The 18,904-nt window shown below is 41.1% G+C and overlaps 1 protein-coding gene across 2 annotated transcripts in view; it reads left to right on the forward strand.

Annotated features, from left to right (window-relative positions):
* Positions 1-18,904, forward strand: part of LOC121152692 (IQCJ-SCHIP1 readthrough transcript protein) — a 694,065-nt gene that overhangs the window by 128,650 nt on the left and 546,511 nt on the right. The window contains exons 2-3 of one of the 2 annotated variants that reach the window (XM_040974870.1): positions 12,925-12,989; positions 17,545-17,631. In XM_040974870.1, the coding sequence (XP_040830804.1) occupies positions 12,925-12,989; positions 17,545-17,631 (152 nt within the window). The remainder of the gene's footprint in view (positions 1-12,924; positions 12,990-17,544; positions 17,632-18,904) is intronic. The other variant, XM_040974871.1, reaches the window with a different exon arrangement.

Genomic DNA, 18,904 nt, shown 5'->3' on the forward strand with positions numbered 1-18,904 from the left:
CAGAAATGGAAGGCCGACCATCTCTCGTGAAAATGTCCAGGAAGGTTCAAGAGAAGGTAGCATGCCATGCTGACAAAACCTTTCAATGCGAACATAGTTCAGGGTCTACTTTACAGATGTGCAGTTTCTTCCACTCACAGCTATTCTAGGACCACCTTACGTCATGTCTTCTGATAACCTCATCCTTTGTGAAATCTTATATTTATTGCAATTAGGAAACAACAATGTGAAGCTGAAAGGAATTGTTTTCTAGAGAAGCCTTGAAGTTCAAGTGGGAGGACTTAGGACCAGAACCATGACACAAGTGTTGCGGGACTCAGGGCATTTTACATAAGGCAGGGAGATTTGTCCCCAAGAGACTGTCCTCCCAGTTTTGAGGCAGTGTTGCGTGCCAGTTGATAATAAAACAGGTACTGTTTTGTATCTCCACTCTATTGCAACTCTTCAGTTTCCATTTAAAATGATTCTGTTTTTGATTGTTTTAATTAAACTCATGCCTAGACTGACGCATTTCAAATTTTTATGCATTTCATGGCACAAAATGACCTAAAGTGCTAAAAGCAGGCAGAGCTCTTTTTGAGCCTGTTACTTTATATATACTGCATGTGTCCATACTTTACCCAAATGAGTCCTTCAAATGAGCTGTTGCTGTCCTAATAGCCGTTTTCCCCACTCTGAAATAAAATTCACGTTCAGCAGCAAGGTAACTTCCCTGTGTGAAATTTATAGGTCTGCTGGCCATAAAAAACATCAATACATAATACAGAAACAAAGTGTGTGTTCTCGTTGGAAAAATTAGAGAGAGAGAGAAAGGGAAGATGCAAAGAAAGAAACAGTGTTTGCATTCCAAAGGGAGCAGAAGGAGTCCTGCCTTTTCTTTCCGATGCCTTTTTGCCTTTTCATGTATGAGATGACTATTAACGTCCACACTCGCAGCAGGGGTGGAAGGGAAATGGCAGTAAATTGTAAAGCACATTTACATTATAACAAGGCCCTTGGAAGCATTGTAATTCACATGGTTATTTCAACAGGGGTTTGGACTCCCTCCAATTTAATCTTCTGAAGTTGGGCCATGCAGCTGGGTCATTCCTGGTCTAATCTATCTCTTAAGGTTGTGGATCAGAATGCCAGCCTCCAAGCTGTCGCCAAGTAGCATCCTTTACAGCCACTAAGGTCTGAGGGCTGAGCATCAGAATCACTTTATGTGGACACAGCAACCTAGCTAGCTTCATAATTCTGCTGTGAAGTGCAATAATCAATATTTCATGTTTAATGATGCAGGGCTAAAATTAGTATAGATTTCATGTCTTCTACTTTGCCAAACTATGCAAACGTTAGTAACTCTTTTTTTTTAGTGCCTTTATTACACTTTCCCTCAAAATCGGGCAATCTGTGTGGGCTGAGGGATGTATACTGAGTGCTGATGAAGGTTGGTAATGCTTAATTGAGTGATTGAATGGTCCAAAGCTTCAAAAGTCATTTCGGTTTTTAAGTTTTGTTAGATCATTATTCTTAGATTAATGCAAGATTACTCTCAGTACATGAAGGTGATTTGCATAGGTAGAGCAGGATTAGTCACCCAAAGCTGTGCAGTGATGTAAATTGCAAATTGTTTCCAAATTTTAAACATACCGTAAGTGTTCTGGGACATGCTGGCAGCAGAACAGCTTGATGTAAGAAAAGTTAAAGGGTCACTTTTAGTGCACTGTAAGTGCACTTTAGAAAATAAGCAATTTTGAGTGGGTTTCTGAATTTAAACCTTTCCGAAGAACATACCCTATTTGTTTAGATAGACATGGAAGGAGCAGGAAAAACAAGAACGATGTTTTATTCCTGTGTCTTCAGTCCAAGGGGCACAAGCATGTACTTGGCTGGTTTCTTTGCTGTATTTCATCATTGATGCCAGGTAATCCACCTGAAGATTTAAAGTCAGAGATGGAAGCCAGACACCCAGGAACAAACTCCAGGGTCCACCATTCCTTCTAATCGCTCACAACCAAGTTACTTTAGAGTGACCCCTGACAGTGGGAAGCAAGGCAAGTCAGTGGTTATTCATCAGAATAGCCCAGCTCAAGTTTCCTTGCCACTCATTACGCAGAATTCATGTTGAGACAAAATTGGGATGTAAGAATTTGAAACAGTGTGAAAATGGGTTCTACCTGAATAATTCAACTTGTACACATTTTACAGGGGGGCTTAGCCTGCAATTAAAAAAGGAGAATCCAAATAAAGCACAGTGGAAGTTGTTCTACTACCTACTGAGTCAAAGCAGCCAGAAAGTTGGTTTTAGGCCCTTGAAAAAATTTTCCCATGGGGATCAGCCTTCAAAAAAACATATTCTTTTGTTAATTAGTACACTTAACATTATTAATTGAATTTATTAGAATATAGGAAAGGAATAACAAGGATTTCACAAACAAGCAATTTAGGATTCCCGAGACCCTGTCTGTTGGGATTGAGGTGGAGACAAGATGAGTCACTGAAAAGGGTGATGGGAAGCGGTGAATGAAATCACTAATGACATGGATGTGAGGAGGTCCAGGGAGAAGCACGGGCATGGGGAAGCTTCTGGAGCTACTTGCAGTTGGGTGTTCCAAGGGAAGGCCAGGAATTTGGAGGTGACAGGAGAGCAGGGAAGAGGGAGCATTTATGGCACTATGACAGGACTACCACCTGGGAGCAGCCACTGGAAGGGAGCCTGCAGGCTTCAGTAAGCAGGTGTGTGCTCCAATCAGACAGGAAAGGCAATAAATCCAACCTCTCTCTTCTATACCTGCTGATCTATTAGTGCCTCCTGCTGCTCAAGACTCAGTACAATGGACCTCGTGGATAAAGCCCAAAATTAGGACCCTCTCAAGGCACAGAGAAGAGAATTGGGGATCAGGGGACAGAGAATCATCAGCAGAAGGCCTGGAAATTGTTGGAATTGTTTGGGCCATTAAGTGCTTCAAGTTTCTTTCCATCTTAGGATAGTACGTTCATATGTTTAACAGGAATTATTTCATCACCTCTTAAACGCTTCATTTTGAGAACAAGCACATCCAGGAGAGTGAATCTTCATCCTGACACAGTAGGGTTTGGTGAGGGAGTCAAAGAGGACATGCTAAACCAGGCGGAAGCAGGAACCTGTGGCTGGCTCTCCCCTGGGTTAGGATCATCTCTAAAGAAGAGAGAAAAGTGGGGAGCTTCCTGATGGAAGAGTGGTATGGTCCAGCAGAGCAGCTGGGGATGCATGATGGCTTAAGGTCCAGGCCCAGGAGGAGTTCAGCACCATTTGGCCAGATGTAGAGGAGGAGGTGTGCAGTGGCACATGAAGAGCCGCAGAGAGGGCAGGCCAGATCCTGCAGCACAAGACTTTGGCTGGCAAGTTTGGAATCCATCCTGGAAGCAACAGGGAGCCATGAATGTTTTCTAGTGGCAAAGTGGCATTGCCAGATGTGAAAACAAAGATAAATAGGACTAATGGGAAAAAACATGGATGAGAGAGTCAAATTTGTATATATTTTTAATGATAAAACACAAATTTCGATGAAACTCTGAATGAAGACAGGTTGAGCGAGCTGACCTTCTTATTCATCTCTGAGAAAATGAGGATGTGGTTTGAAACTTTCAGGCCAATTGAGTTGAAGTGTTTTTGTATAGTTAGCTTAAATAACCAAATCATGAAATCAATCCTCCAAATTGTCAGCAGAGCAGCTGTTCAGAAAGCTCTTGTTAGTCATTGACCTTATGTCTAATATGATTTCCTAGAATGCACATAGTCAGATTGAATAAAGCACTGCATCAAAGCTCTCCCTAGCCTGCAACCTCTCTGCAATGAGAGCTGTGGAAGAGTGGCTGGCGTGGAATACAAGACCCCTCTCTTCGCTGCACCCCACCCCCCAGCTCCTCACAGAAAATGAAAGAGGAAAAGTGCCACTGAGGCATCTCTCTGAGGAGAATATGCTAGGGCTAGCTACAGCTCAGTCTCCTTTCTAATCTGAATGCAAGGGGTAACAAAGAAGAAAATTCTCTGTGTATCAAAAGTATGACTCTTTATATGGCCCAGATTTATTGCATATGCCATTGGGGGGGATAATATAAAGAATTAGCTGAGAGGGATGGGAGAAAGTACAGGACAGATAGGAAGGCTTATCATTAGAATGCTTGAAGAGGAAACGTAAGGTTCAAAAGGATGTTGTATTTATCTATCCACCTACCTACCTGTCGCCTGTCATCTCTGGCTTCCTGCCTATTCATCATTTATACTCTGCCTGTGTACTTACACTTACTGTGAAAACCTCAGGCGTATTAAGAGAGTTAATCTAAAAAACAAAGATGTTCACATATCATGGAGTGAAAGGAAGGAAAAATAATTGCACTAACACAATGGAAAGAATATTTATGGCAATTGAATATTTAATTTAGCTTAAGCTCCAACAGCCAAGACAAAATAAATGACTTCTATAAGATTTATGAGTTTCTATTGTTGATGAAAAGAAGTGTACTATCATATCATAGGGGCAGATACAACCTAATATTAGATTCTAAGGTGAATTTCTCTTTATTTTATACACAAGAGATCCAGGAACAAAATGGATAGTACATAAGAATGCAGCAATTTTTCAGAAGACGCAGAAGTGTCCTTCACATGAAATTTTTGTCACCACTGTTTGATATACAATCAGCAGCTTTTGATAAAAAAGTATTGGAGACCATGACCTGCTTCATGCCTTATAAGACATTTTTAAAGATACTGTCAGAATAAGACAAGGAAATGGAGCACCCGACACTCGATTCCATGGCTTATGTGAGCATTCTGTATTCAGCAGACGTAGGTTGTGGCTCATACTATCATTTTCCAGGTGGGAGTCTATGAATTGTTGAAAAGTAGCAGAGGTTACAACTGGAAATGTTTTAGGCAAATGAGAATGACTTCAGCATATAAAGCCAACAAATCCATTAAGATCTAATTGTTTAACTTGTAAAGCAGAGAGAGACAGGTTTCTATCTGCTGGTTAACTCCCCAAAAGCCTGTAACAGCTGTGGTAAGACCAGATTAAAACTGAGTACTGGAAACTCAAATTTGAGTCTCACAAGTGTGTGTCAGGGATACAACCATGTGAGCCATCATGTGTTACATTCATCTCAAGGTATTCATTAGCAGAAAGTTAGAATGGAGCATGGAAATGGACCTCAAGCCCAGGAGCTTCTATATAGGGTATGAACCTCCCAGTGGGAGCTTAACTGCTAGGCTACATGCATGCCTCTGCTCTCCTGCAAGATCTGGTTTAAGTTCTGATTAGATCCCAAAGTCCTCAGCATCACCAGGACTTTGGCCTTTGGTTCTGATTTCTTCTGATTTGCTTTCTTTTCAGTGTTACCCTTTTGTTTCAGTTAGCACCTGTCACAGAAACGTACTTCCACCAAAGTTCAAGAGTTCCTCACACGTTAAAATCCAGCAACTGAAAGTCTCCAAATTCTGAAGTTTAAAGGATTAACTTTGCTTGAGGAACTACTATGTGTAGGCACCAAGAGTGTAATGGGGGGTGTAGCAGAAAACAAGAGCTTATCTTCTAGTTGAGGGAGACAAATGAAAACCTAACACAAACACGATGTGTTAGGAAATGATACAGAGCGAAAGGGAAGGAACAAAACCTTGAAGCATGGTTTGTGTAGAGCAGGTGGTGGGTACCATGCTGGAAGTTCAGCCACTGAAGGTCTCACTGAGAAGGCGGTGTCTGAGCAGACACCTGGATACAATCAGGGAACCAACCGTGTGGGAGTGTGGAACTCAGTGTTCTAAGATGAAACGATCTGAGGGAATGAGCTCAGCTACTTCTGAAATGCCATAAGACGCAGGTGGCTGGAGGAAGTGAGCCTTGTGCGTGGTTGTGGGGTAGGGTGGTGGGGGGTAGCAGGAAGTCAGCAGTAGGAAGGGGTTTGTATTCTAGAAAGTTCTATAGTCCTGGAGATCAGTTTGGATTTTTTTCTCAAAGTGGCAGAGAACCACTGAGGGGTTATGAACAGAGAAATGCGGGTTACTTGTCTGTATATATCTAGCCATGTATTGATGAGTAAATTCATAGTTGGGTCTGTTTACATGAGAAAGGGTTCAAATGTTGGTGGCTCAAAGTTAAGCAGCACCAGTACCATAATTTCATTGGGGCCTCAGTTGCCACCTTCTTTCTTTTTGTATTTTACTGTCTTTAATTTGTATTTCTCCTACTTAAAAATACAGTGGATTCTGTCCAGTGGATCTCATTATTGTAATTCAAGCAGGAACAAGAAAAAAGCTATGCTAAAGATGAATCTGCTTCCTGTGCTTAACAAAGATTCAGTGGGTGATTCAAACTCACATTTGTATGAGGAAGAGTGGATCTCAAACCCTGCTTCGCAAGGTGCTAGAACTAACCAATTGCAGGTGGAAAACGTTCAAAAAAATGTTGCATCTGTGCTGAAAATGTACAGTAATTTTTTGGGGGGTCAAAGTTCGTTGAACAATATAATACGATGAGTATTTGCGTAGCATTTACATTGTGTTAGGTATAATAACTAACCTAGACCTGGTTAGATGTATATAGAAAGCAGTGCATGGCTTGTATGCAAGCACTGCACCATTTCATACAAAGGAGTTGAGCATCCTTGGATTTTATATCCATTTGGGGATCTAGAGGAAATCTCCCTGAGATACCAAGGGATGACTACAGTTCTCACTGTGCCTTCCTCTGGAGTCCGGGTGCTTTAGCAGGTTCTGCTGGTGAGGAAAATGGTAGGGCCTTGAAGCATGGCGGTCTTCTCAGGAACAGGATTTTACTTATTCAGTTATTTACTCAATGACACAGTTCCACAGGCTCTGGGATTTCCACTAGTGAAGTGTTTCCTGACATTGTAGACATGGTCAGTGTCAGAGAGTCCAGCATCCTACTGTCAGGATAGATTCAGCAGTTTCACCAAGAGTCCATCTTTGGTCTGGATGCAGGGGTGCGTACTGCACTATGTCTCCACATCTGGACATGTCAGTCTCCACTATACTTCTATTATACATCCACTTAAATACAGAGCCAGAAAACATAAACCACAGCAAGGAGAAAAACAGAAAATTTACAACAACATGAAGCCAAATAACATGCTACAGAATGACTAATGCATTGATAAAGTGATGAAAAGGAAGATCAAAATCTTTGCAGAAAATGATGCTATTGCAAGACCCATGTGGCATTGATGAAATGACAATAAAAACAAGAATATCAATGCCAATGATATGTAGCAAAAACAGTGTTGAAAGGGACATTTAGAATATCAGGTGTTTAAAAACAATAAAATGTCTCATATGGGTGCTCTATTAATGAATGACTTATTGAAAAAGACTCAAATGAATAGGAAGTTCAAAAAGGTAAAATTCACAGCAAACATAATTAGATTTGACACCGAAAAAACCTGAAAATTGAAACAAGCAAGAACCCTCAGCCGTATTAACAAAGAGCATTAGGAGAAAACAACCATTTAAAATGGGAGATGGAAGAAAAATGCTTCCAACTTTCTGCTCTTTTTGTCGGTCATAGTAGTGTTGCCATAGGCAAGAGCAGAGATCCTGATTTTTTGTTGTCTGGGTATATTTAGGAGTTTCAATGGGGGTCTACCTTCATTCCTTAGTAAAGATGCATTCTGTTGATTTTCTTTGATTTCTGGTACTCTGATCTCCGTTACAACCTTCGTGACGGTACATGTGTGTATTCATTCACCTTTATTGTTCTTTGCGTTTTCAATGGACGTTGTGTTATATTAGAGTGAGTAAATGATATCTGCCTTTTTGGGATTGGCTCATTTCACTTAGCATAATGGTCTCCAGTTAGGCCCAGTGGGATACGAACAATAGAATTTCATTCTTTTTAATACCTGAGTAGTATTCCATAGAGAAGATGTACCACAGTTTCTCTATCCAGTCCTCTTTCAATGGGCAAATGTTAATTGTGTTGCATTGAATATAGGGGTGTAAGTCGCTTTATCACGTGAATGTATCAGATCTTTTGGATATATCCCCAGGAGAGGGATTGCTGGGTCATAGGGTAGGTGAATTTTCAGTTGCATGAATATTCTCCTTACTGACATACACAGTGGCTGCACCAGCCTGCAATTACACCAGCAATGGAATAGGGTTCCTTTTCCCCCATATCCTCATCAGCAGGTGTTGTTGGTTTTCTGTATTTGGCCATTCTCACTGGAGTTAAGTGGAACCTCAGTGTGGTTTTTTTTCAATTTCCCTTATTGCTAGGGAGCTTGAGCATTTTTTTTCCCATATACCTGTTATCTATTTGGGTTTGTTCCTTTGAAAAGTGTCTGTTTATTTCCTTCACCCATTTCTTAACTGGTTGGTTTGTTTTGCTGTTATTGTGTTTCTGGAGCTTTTTGTATATTCTGGATATAAGTCCCCTGTCACATAACATGCAGATTTTCTCCCACTCTTTGGTTGCTTTTTTAATTTGTTGATTGTTTCCTTTGCTGTGCAGAAGCTTCTTAGTTTGATGTAGTTCCATTTGTTTGTTTTGGTCTTGACTGCCTTTGCTTTTGATAATTTTTCTAAGAAGTCATTGCCTGTATCTATATCTTGTAGAGTGTTTCCTACATTTTCATCTAATAGTTTGATGGTTTCTAAGTCTAACTTAAATGTTTTATCCATTTAGGTTTGATCTTTGCTCACGGTGAAAGGTGGGCGTCTTGTTTCTTAGTTCTGCAGACTGCCATCCAGTTGTCCCAACAGCATTTGTTGAAGAGATCATCTCTTGTCCCCGGGTTGTTTTTCTGTTCTCTTGTCATATGCTACATGACTGTACACGTGTGGGCTCTCTTCTGGTGTTTCTATCCTGCTGCGTTAATCTTCCTCTTTGTTTCTGTACCAGTTCCAGGCTGTTTGGATTACTACTGCCTTAAGGTTTGGAATTGTAATCCTTTCACCTAAGTTCTTATTCTTCAGGATAGTGCTGGCTATTTATTATCTACTATAACCTATTGTAATTGTATTTCCAGATGAACTTTTGTATCATTTTTTCCAGCTCAATGAATTTTGTTGTTGATATTTTGATTGGAATTGCATTGAAGTTATATTGCTTTTGGTAATATGGACATTTTGATGGTGTTGACTCTGCCCATCCAGGAACATGGTATATTTCTGCACTTTTAAGGTAGTCTTCTATGTCTTTTTTCAAGGTTTTGTATTTTCATCATAGAGATCATCCATGTCTCTAGTTAGGTTTATTCCAAAGTCATTCAGTGTCTTCTCTGTTATTTTGAAAGATACTATACCGATTAGTTTTTTTTTTTCAGTCTTGGAGTTAGTTGTTTTATACATGAGGGCTGTTAATTTTGTACCCTGCCCTTTACCAAACTCTTTTATAATTTCTGGCAGTTTCTTTGTTGAGTCTTTTGGTTCTCCTATGTATAGAATTATGCCATCTGCAAACAGAGATAGTTGACTACCTCTTTTCCAGTTTGAATTCCTTTAATTTGTTTTGTCTAACAGCTCTTGCAAGTACTTCTAGTACTATGTTAAATAGCAGCGGTAATGCTGGGTTTTCTTATCTAGTTCCAGATCTTAGTGGGAAAGCTTCCAATCTTTCCACATTCAATATGATGTTGGCATTGGGTTTTTCATAAATTGCTTTGACTATGTTGTGGAATGTTCCTTCTATTTCTATCTCGCTTAGAGTTTTTTAGCATGAAGTGGTGTTGGATTTATCAGATGCTTTCTCTGCATCTATTGAGACTGCGATATGCTTTTGTTCTTCAGTTTCATAATGTATTGTCTCACATTTATAGATTTGCATATGTTAAAACATCCCTGCATGCCAGGAATAAATTCCACCTGGTCCAAACGAATGTTCTGCCTGATGTATTGTTGCATTCTTTTGGCTGGTAGCATCTCTGTTTATCAAGGATATCAGTCCATAGCTTCCTTTGTCTGATTTTGGTGTTAAGGTGATGTTGGACTCATAGAGTTTGGAAGGACTGACTCCCTTTCTGTTGTTTTGAATAGTGTATTAAGAATTGGAGTCAGTTGTACTTTGAATGCTTTGTCGAAGTCAGCAGGGAAGCCATCTGGACCCGGGCTTTTCTTTGTTGGGAGGGCATTAACTGTTAATTCAATCTCTGTGTTGCTTATAGGTTTATTTAGACTTTCTGTTGCCTCATGATTTAGTGTTGATGGATGGTATGAGTCCAGGAATATATCCATTTCTTGGAAGTCTTCTGATTTGTTGGTGTGTAGTTGCTTGTACTAATCTCTGAATATTATCTGTATGGCTGAGGTATTTGTTGTTATGTTCAATTTTTCATCTTTGATACTATTAATTCTTGTCTTCTCTAGCTTTTTATTTGTCACATCAGTGGGGTGTCTGTTCTGTTTATTTTCCTGAAGAACCAACTCTTTGATTTTGAGTGTTGTTCTTTTGGTTTCTATTTGGCTTATTTCTTCTCTTATTTTGACTATTTCTTTTTTCCTGTTGTTCTTCAAATTATTTTGCTGTTGTTTTTCTAGCTTCTTCAGGTATATACTTAGCTTATTTACATAGTATCTTTTTTGTTTTCTAAAGTAAGCATCACTTGCAATAAATATACCTCTTAACACTGCGTAGGTAGTGTCCCCTAGGTTTTGGCATGTTCTTTTTGTGTTTTCATTAATTTTAAGGAATTTTTAAATTTCTGCTTAAATTTCTCCTCTAACCTATTGTTCATTCAGTAGCATGTTTTTCAGCTTCCGAGAGTTTACAAATTCCTGGGATATTTTGATTTATTGATCACTAGCTGCACTCCATGGTGGTATGAGAAGATACATGGTATGATTTCAGTTTTTTTAAAGTTGGTGAGGCTTGTTTTGAGACCTGTAATATCGTGGATCCTAGAGAAGGTTCCATGTACAGCTGAAAAACATGTATATTCAGTGTCCATGGGATGGAAGGATATGGCGTATATACATTTATTGTTATTTCTTCTTGGTGGCTGGCTCCTTTTGTTATTATGTAGTGAACCTCTTTATCTCTTTTAATGTCTTTCGTGGTGAAATCTGCATCACCTGATAGTAGGCTGGTTACATCAGCTTTTTTGCACATGAAGTCTCCTTTTTCATTCTTTCACTCTCAGCTTCCATTTATCTTTGTTGATTTGATGTGTCTGCTGTAAGCAACATTTAGATGGGTCCTGCTTTTTGATCCATTCTGATAATCTATGTCTTTTGACTGATGAGTTTAGGCCATTCACGTAAGAGTTAATGCTGATAGCTTGTGAATTAGTCTTGGGGTGTGTGTGTGTGTGTGTGTGTGTGTGTGTGTTGCAGCTTTAATGGGAAGATCTTCCCCTTTTCCATCATTGGTTTTGGTTAACTTCCTTTCTTTCTGACTTCAGCACGTTTCTGAGCAGTGTTTCCAGGGCTGGCTTAGTGCTGGTGACGTCTTCTAGCTTCTTTTTTACTGTGGAAATATTTTTTAAACACAAATGAAAGCTTTGCTGGATATATTGTTCTTGGTTGACAGTTTTTCTATTTTAGGATCTTAAAAATGTTACTCTGTTTTCTTCCTGCTTTTTAAGGTCTCTTCTGAGAAGTTGGCAGTGATTCTGATTGGCTTTTCCTGTATGTTATCTTTTTTTTTTTTTTTTTTGGTGCTTGGTTTAAGATTTATGTTCAATTGAGGAAGCTTGACAACAATGTTTCTGGATAAGAGTCTTTTTGGATCAATTCTATTTGGGGTTCTCTGTCCTTCCTGTGTGTTCTTCCCTTAGGTTCTCAATGTTTGAGAAATTCTCTTTTATAATTTCATTGAACACTTTCTGTAATTCTACCTCTTTCTAGTCCTTCAGGAATTCCTATAACTCTGATATTCAATTTTGTGATGTTGTCATTCATTCCTTGGATAGATTTCTTGGCTTTATTCAGATTCTATTCCATATGTCTAATTAATTGTGTGTTCTTGAATTGGTTATCTTCCAGTTCTGATATTCTGTCTTCTGCAGCATCCATTCTGTTGTTGAGGCTTTCTGTTGTGTTCTTCAGCTCATGTGTTTTAGTTTGGACCCGTTTTATAGATTCGATCTCTGTGGTGAGATATTCTTTGAATTCCTAGAGTTCTTGCCATCCTTTCTCACTGTGTCTGAAGAGTTTTATGATGATTTTTCTTGTATTTCCTGTTTGGGAGATCCTCAATATCTTCACCCTGAAGCTCTAAGATTGATATGGTCTTTTGTTTACTTTTGAGGGAAGTACTAGTTCCCTCATTTATGTTGCTCAGGGACAGGGTTTTTATGGGCACAGCTGAAATCCTTTGTGATTGACAAGATCAGGGACAAGTAGTCTCAGCAAGAATTTGAACCAACTTTTTTCACATTTCTGTGGCCACGGAAATGGAATTAGAGACTACTGATACTGGAAAGTAAGGAGTGTGAGTGTGTGTGTGTGTGTGTGTGTGTGTGTGTGTGTGTGTGTGTGTGTGTGTGTGTGACAGAGGGAGAGAGAGAGAGAGAGAGAGAGAATGAGAGTGAGTGAGTGCACACTTGGTTGACATGGAATAGGTCACCAAGAGACAAAAGGGGATGTTTGCTGAATGGCCAGACCCAGCCCAGTACATAGTTACTTGAGTCTCTTATCCAACAAACAGTAAATTGTCAAGAGTGAATGTGGAAAGAGTAGGAGAGGATTCATATAAACTTGTCTCTCATCTAGAAAAAGAACACGAAGCATTCTCTTTGGTAATTAAAAAATGACATAATTTAAGTGACAATATTGGATTCTAATTTGATTCAGACCAAAATGTATTGTTTGCTTAAAGACACATAACCATCAAAAAATCTATAACTCTTAATCATGTAGTATTTGAATTATCTCAACGTTTGTTCTCAGATAATGTTCAGGAGCACATGGTATCAATTTGTATGATACATTTTTTTCTTTATTTACAGGAAGAACTGAAAAGATTGCAGAATCCTTTAGAGCAAGTTAATGATGAAAAATATTTGCTTGAAAAGTAAGTGATGATATTGAAAGAAGTTTTTGCTACTTTTTGAGGAAAATGTTTATTTTCTATTTATTTGACAGGCAGAGTTACACACACACACACACACACACACACACACACACACACACACAGGGATGTAGGGGCAGGGTTTAGACTCTACCATTTGCTGACTCATTAACCGAATGTCTACAACAGAAAGGGCTGGACCAGGTGAGATCCAGGAACTGGACACTGCATTCAGGTCTCACTTGAGCCTTACCCTCTGCCTCCTGGAGCACACTTTAGCAGGAAGCTGAGTGGGAAGTGAAAGCAGAATTTAACCCTACGTACTTCAGTTTGAGATACAGATACCCCAAGTGTCAGTTTAATACACTGCACAGTGTTCACTCCCCACTTGCTATGATTTTATACAGCTGGCATGGGTGAGAAACTTTCTGGAAGGACAAAAACAAGTAAGTTAAGTCTCATAATTTGTTATAAATTTGTTGTGGTCAGTGTCAAGCGATATGAGTCATTTGAGATGTAGTTTGATTTAAGGGTAGCTGAGTGGTGATACACCTGCTGCTCTGATTAGCAGACTGTACGACACCTGGGAGTTGAAGCCTAGGTCTTCCCTGTCTTTGGCTTTTCATCAAGGACTTTGTTAAGTAACAGGCAGAAAATACCAAGGCGAGAAGAATGGATACTCAAAATAACATCACAGAATGGAACACAACTGTGCATTAAAAATAAAAAGAGATGAGATTGAGCCTTTCATCTGGATTTCTAAAAAGAGTACTACAATGAGAGCACGTGAGAGGTACACACTAGTATCACCTTGTGAGTAAATGCTTACAGGTTTTGTTTGACTTTAACTCATGATTTTACATTTCTTCTAAAAATGCTAGAGTAATATTAGACAAATTAGCACACACTGTCAGGATATATTGAGAATTGTCAGTGAATTCTGTATTATTGAGTGATTTTGAACACTTTCTCATCAAATCCTGGTCATTGCTTTTTGACATAGGCCTTTGGTGCAAGTTCAGAGGAGAGTTAATTACCTGCCAAATATATTCAACTGGCAGGGGGTAAGGGTGGGAATCAAACCCAGGTTGGAATTCTTTCTGAGTCTTTCTTGCAGCCCCCAGTTTAGTTCCTCTATTTTCTGGACCAGTCATTGAACCCCACATGGCTTCTAAGATTACTCATCACTGGCCACAGCTTTTACAAAGCGAATTGACGTCCCCCAGAGGACTAGAGGGGAAGGAGTGCTGGGCTGCATGAGAAACAACTCCAAAAGAGCAGAAGATGGGTAGGAGTATCAAAACAGCCATCCTTAAATATTTGAAGGAATGTTCCTATAAAAGAGGACCTATGTTGCCCCATTCTCTCTGGCTGTAGAGAGTGGAACAAGGATTACTGAGCAGGCTGTGTACAGAAATAGTGACATGGCTCAGAGAAGGGAAGACTTCATAGTTGAAGCTCACAGATACCCAAAGTGCCCAGGAAGTCACAAATGACTCTCTTTTTGCAAAGTCAAAACCAGGCCTGAACCTGGAAAGCCTTACAATGGCTACTTCTCTCTGCCTTTCTCTAGTTCTGCGAGTCTGGACAGATTGTGTAGCCCCAGGTCGCCCAGTTTTAAAAGAAAGACGACAGAATTGACTTGCTAGTCCTCCCGGGACATTAAACGGGACGAGCCCGGACAGCAGGCGCCTTCCCTCTCCTCCTGGGTCGGTGTTTGAACAGCTTCTTGAGTTCATTGTTTCTCCAGGATCCTAAGACTCCACTACATGACCACACTGGATGGCACCTTCAGTCAGGGCTCAGGTGAAGTTCCTGGGATAGCTCTGGCTTTCGTTAATCCCCAGGATTCCAGTGTTCATTAATATGAATGAGTGGGAATGAGACAGTTCAATCATTCCAGCCTCCATAAGTAATAACAACCAGTTTTCAGCTGAAACAAGAGATTTTCTTCCATGGGAGCTGGTAATGTAACAACATGAAGTCTCGGTCTTCAGCCTGGCTGTTAAAATCACCCAGGAAGCTCAGTGAAAACAGCCTGGCTTCCGTCTCACTACAGACAAAGGGAACCCAGCTCTCTGGGGATGAGGCAGGGGAATCGGGCTTTCTTAGCTGCTTCCTCCAGGTGACTCAGGAGGCACTGCGTCTCAAGTTTGCTTTCAGGGATTGGACAAGCTCAGGCAGTTGAATTCTCTGAGGACATCCTTCCTCTGTGATGTTCAGCCCATTTAGTTCTTGCTCTCGACTGCACAGGGTTTTTGCTATTGATTTTAATGTAGGAAATGAACTGCTGAAGTTTTTCTTATCCTGCTAATTGACCACAACTCTATAGTAAACCCCTCGCTATCAGCAACAGACACCTCTCCCAGCTGCCCACTCTCAGGGAGATGTGTGAAAATGAATGGGGTGTACACCAGCTTCCGCCCACCTCCTGTCCCCACTCTGCCCCCCTTTCTCTAGCCATCATCCTGGTAAAAAAGCAGCTCTGGAAGTTAGCGGTCTGTTTTTCCAGTCATGGTTGAAGGGTTCAGGGACAGGAACTGAAGTCAGCCCTCAGAACGCAGTAGTTGGGTTGCTGGAGGAGTGGGGAAAGTGTGGAGGGGCGGTTACCTTCCTTCTCCTGCTCTTCAGCAGGGCTGTTATAAGCCTTGGTCACCAGCCCTACTAACTTGGTGCATTTGGCTGCATTCTGGAGCTTTCCCTGGCCTGCTTCAGGGCAGGGCTGTGTCCTTGAAAGCTGTCAAATGTGATTGAGAAATGGGCGTACTTGCCGTGAGCAGATTAGGCATTTCATTAGCACCGTGGCTGACTTCGACACTGATGTAAATCATCTAGCTACTCGCAGTGACCGTGCGTTAAGTGATAGTGGTGTCATGGCAGCTGATCGGTTACTCCCCCTTGGAACATTACATTTCTTCTGAATGCTTAACAGCATTTTGTGGTAGACAGTGTGATGGGAGAAAAACCGGGGACTCAGTATTATCTAAGCCCGTAAGCAGAGCCAGCAGAGGACTTTTGTTCACACACACACACACACACACACACACACACACACATGCACACACAGAGCAGCAATCTACTGCATTTATTATACATAAGCATTCATATACACATATGCACGTGGGGCCAAGCCAGCATGTTTGGAGTACACACACACACACACGTGAATGTATACACATGGCAGACCATCCCAGTGTGATCGAGTGCACACACACACACACACACACACACACACACACACACACACACACACATTCAGTGAACTCTGGCCATTGCCCCAAACAGAGGAGACCAATTTGTCACGCTATTAGGTGGCTTACACTGCTGCTGTTTATGATAATCACTTATTAACTTCAGTGGACTGTCGGCTGGCTGCCATGCTTGTGTAGCTGTTGCATCAAACTGGGTCCCTGGAAAGAGAGGTGTATGACTCACATGTTCTACTGATGTAGAATTGCTTCATTACTCACTGGCACTTATTGATGGAGTACACTAAAGCTATCCAATGTAAACCAATGAGTGTCCTCCACAGTTTGTTGCTGTGGAAGTTACATTCCCAAAAGAGCTTGTTAACATTACGGAAGTTTTTTTCTCTTCATAGATGTTAGTTTGTGTTTCTGCAGGATCCACAATGCATCCCCACATGTCCACTGCCCAGTTCATGCATCTGTAATTAGTGATTTGTGAAATTAGAGGATCCTTGTCGTCCTGTTGTGAGGTCCCAGGCTCGCTAGGACCCTGAATACGAGTGTATCCTGCTCCTCAGGAGCACCCTGTACAGCCACCAAGCTCTCGGGCCGATGGCGCCACCTGGTGGCCATGTAAGAATTTATCTGCTATATTGTGTTTTTTTCTCTTAGCTGTTCATTTCTAGAGAAAATGCGCTTATAGTCCCAGGGATATCACCAACACAGCTTCCTATCAACTCTATTCTTTACCGTATCACAATCCTGGTCCTCGATGCCTGACCAATTTGAAGGAACCTCCTAGTTAATTTTCCTTTACTCTCTGCTCACCCCCACTGCACAGCATCCCGGAACACCAAATTCACCATCAGTCCCTGCTTCAAGTGCTTTTCCTTTCCCGGCAGCATTGCTTGCCACATTAGAGACCATGGTTTACTGCTGACTTGCTAAATCAGTTTGGTGAAACATTAAAATCATGAAATTAAAAAAGTGATATCACACATACTTAAATAAATCATGTTTCTTGAAACTTTTCTTTCAAACACACACACACACACACACACACACACACACACGATTGTGTACTGGATTGGCATATAAAAATATATTCCCTAACATGTTGGCTCTGAAACTATGGGAAGTGGGAGTAAGCCTGGTGAGCCTGCTGCTAAAATCTGTCAACCAGTACTTTGTGATGTAGAGAATGGTAAGAACTGGGTTGTAATGTTGTGACTCCTCTGAACAAATTAAAGTAAAATGCGCAAAATTAAGCCTGCGTCTGCTTTTTCAAATACATGTGGGTTAGCAGCGTTATTGCTATCAAAGAGAACTGTCTGTATTGAGGTACACTGAAACGTTGCTTCTGTTTTCAGTCACCCACTGGCCATGGCCATGGATGCAGAGAATAACTTTGAAAAATACCCCCTCAGTCTACAGCCCTTGGAATCAAAGGTGAAAATGTAAGTTATCTCGGGGTTTAAATCGCATCATCACTGCTACTTTTCGTGTGTTGTGCTATTCTGAATGACTGTGGAATTTTGACTGCTGGAAATACACATACTTTCACATTTAAATGATTGACACATGCCTGTTTTAAGCAGCAGCAAGGCTGTTCTGGATACACAGCACCATCTGCTGGACAGTGCAGGGAATTACTTAATTGCCCTGGGGATTTTTGTTTGTTTTTTTGTTGTTGTTGTTTCGTTTTAGGTTGAGCACAGTCCTAAAGAACTTCCAGTAGCATTTTTCACTATCTTACAACTTAACAACACGGCTAATTCTGCCTCTAAGCAACTTGGTCTTTTCTACCTCAAGCCGTTTCTTTGATTTGTGTGAGTGTACACACACACACACACACACACACACACACACACACACACACACACACACACACACACCCTTACATGCACAACCTTTTAACTGTCTTCTTTCTCTTTCATTCCAGTTCTTACCCAGTTATTTTAGGGAAAAAAAAAAAACTTCTCGTTCCTTGTCTTTTTTCCTTACATCCTATGTTTTTATTTCTAAGATGTCTTTTGTTTGTTTGAAAGGCGAAGCGAGAAGCAGAGGAAGAGACAGAGGGTCACCTTGCACCCATTGGTTCACTCCCCAAATGGCCTCAACAGCCAGGGATGGCCCAGCTGGAGGTCGGGAACCTAGAACTCTGTCAGTTTAGATTTTAGGGGCTCGGTCACTTGGGGCAGTCTTTTTCTGCCTTCCCACCTGCATTAGTAGGAAGACAGACTTGAAGCAGAGCAGCCGGGACTTGAACTGGTTCACACGTGAGATCCCATATCTCAGGCAGTGGTTTAGCTCGCTGTGCCACAGTGCTGGCCTCTCTTCCCAGACTCTAGTGCAGGCCAGTGTAAGCTCCCCTATCTTCGTGCAAATGATCAGTGCGTGACGGTAGTGCTGGCAGCATCTCAATGTTAGCAGACACGCAGCAGTAAGATCTGGGGTGAGACAGACTCTATCATACGACAAAATATCAATCCTTAGAGATGAAATAAGCAGAATCTGTGTAGGTGATTTCACACTGCTCGTGTCTGCTTTGTGGGAGATCTTCTCGCTGCCTTCAGGGGGACACACAGGAGTTAGCATGTGGCACAGTGGACTGCGTGCTGGCAGCCCTTGTGTGAGTCAGGTTGAATCCAGGCTGCTCCACTTCCGATTCAGGTCCCTGTGCTAATGGCCCGGAGAAGTGCTTGGGCCCCTGCCACCCACTTGGAAGGC

Source organism: Ochotona curzoniae, unplaced genomic scaffold (assembly GCF_017591425.1).
Source record: "Ochotona curzoniae isolate NIBS_2020 unplaced genomic scaffold, NIBS_Ocur_1.0 contig_2599, whole genome shotgun sequence".
In the NCBI taxonomy this organism is placed as follows: Eukaryota; Metazoa; Chordata; class Mammalia; order Lagomorpha; family Ochotonidae; genus Ochotona; species Ochotona curzoniae.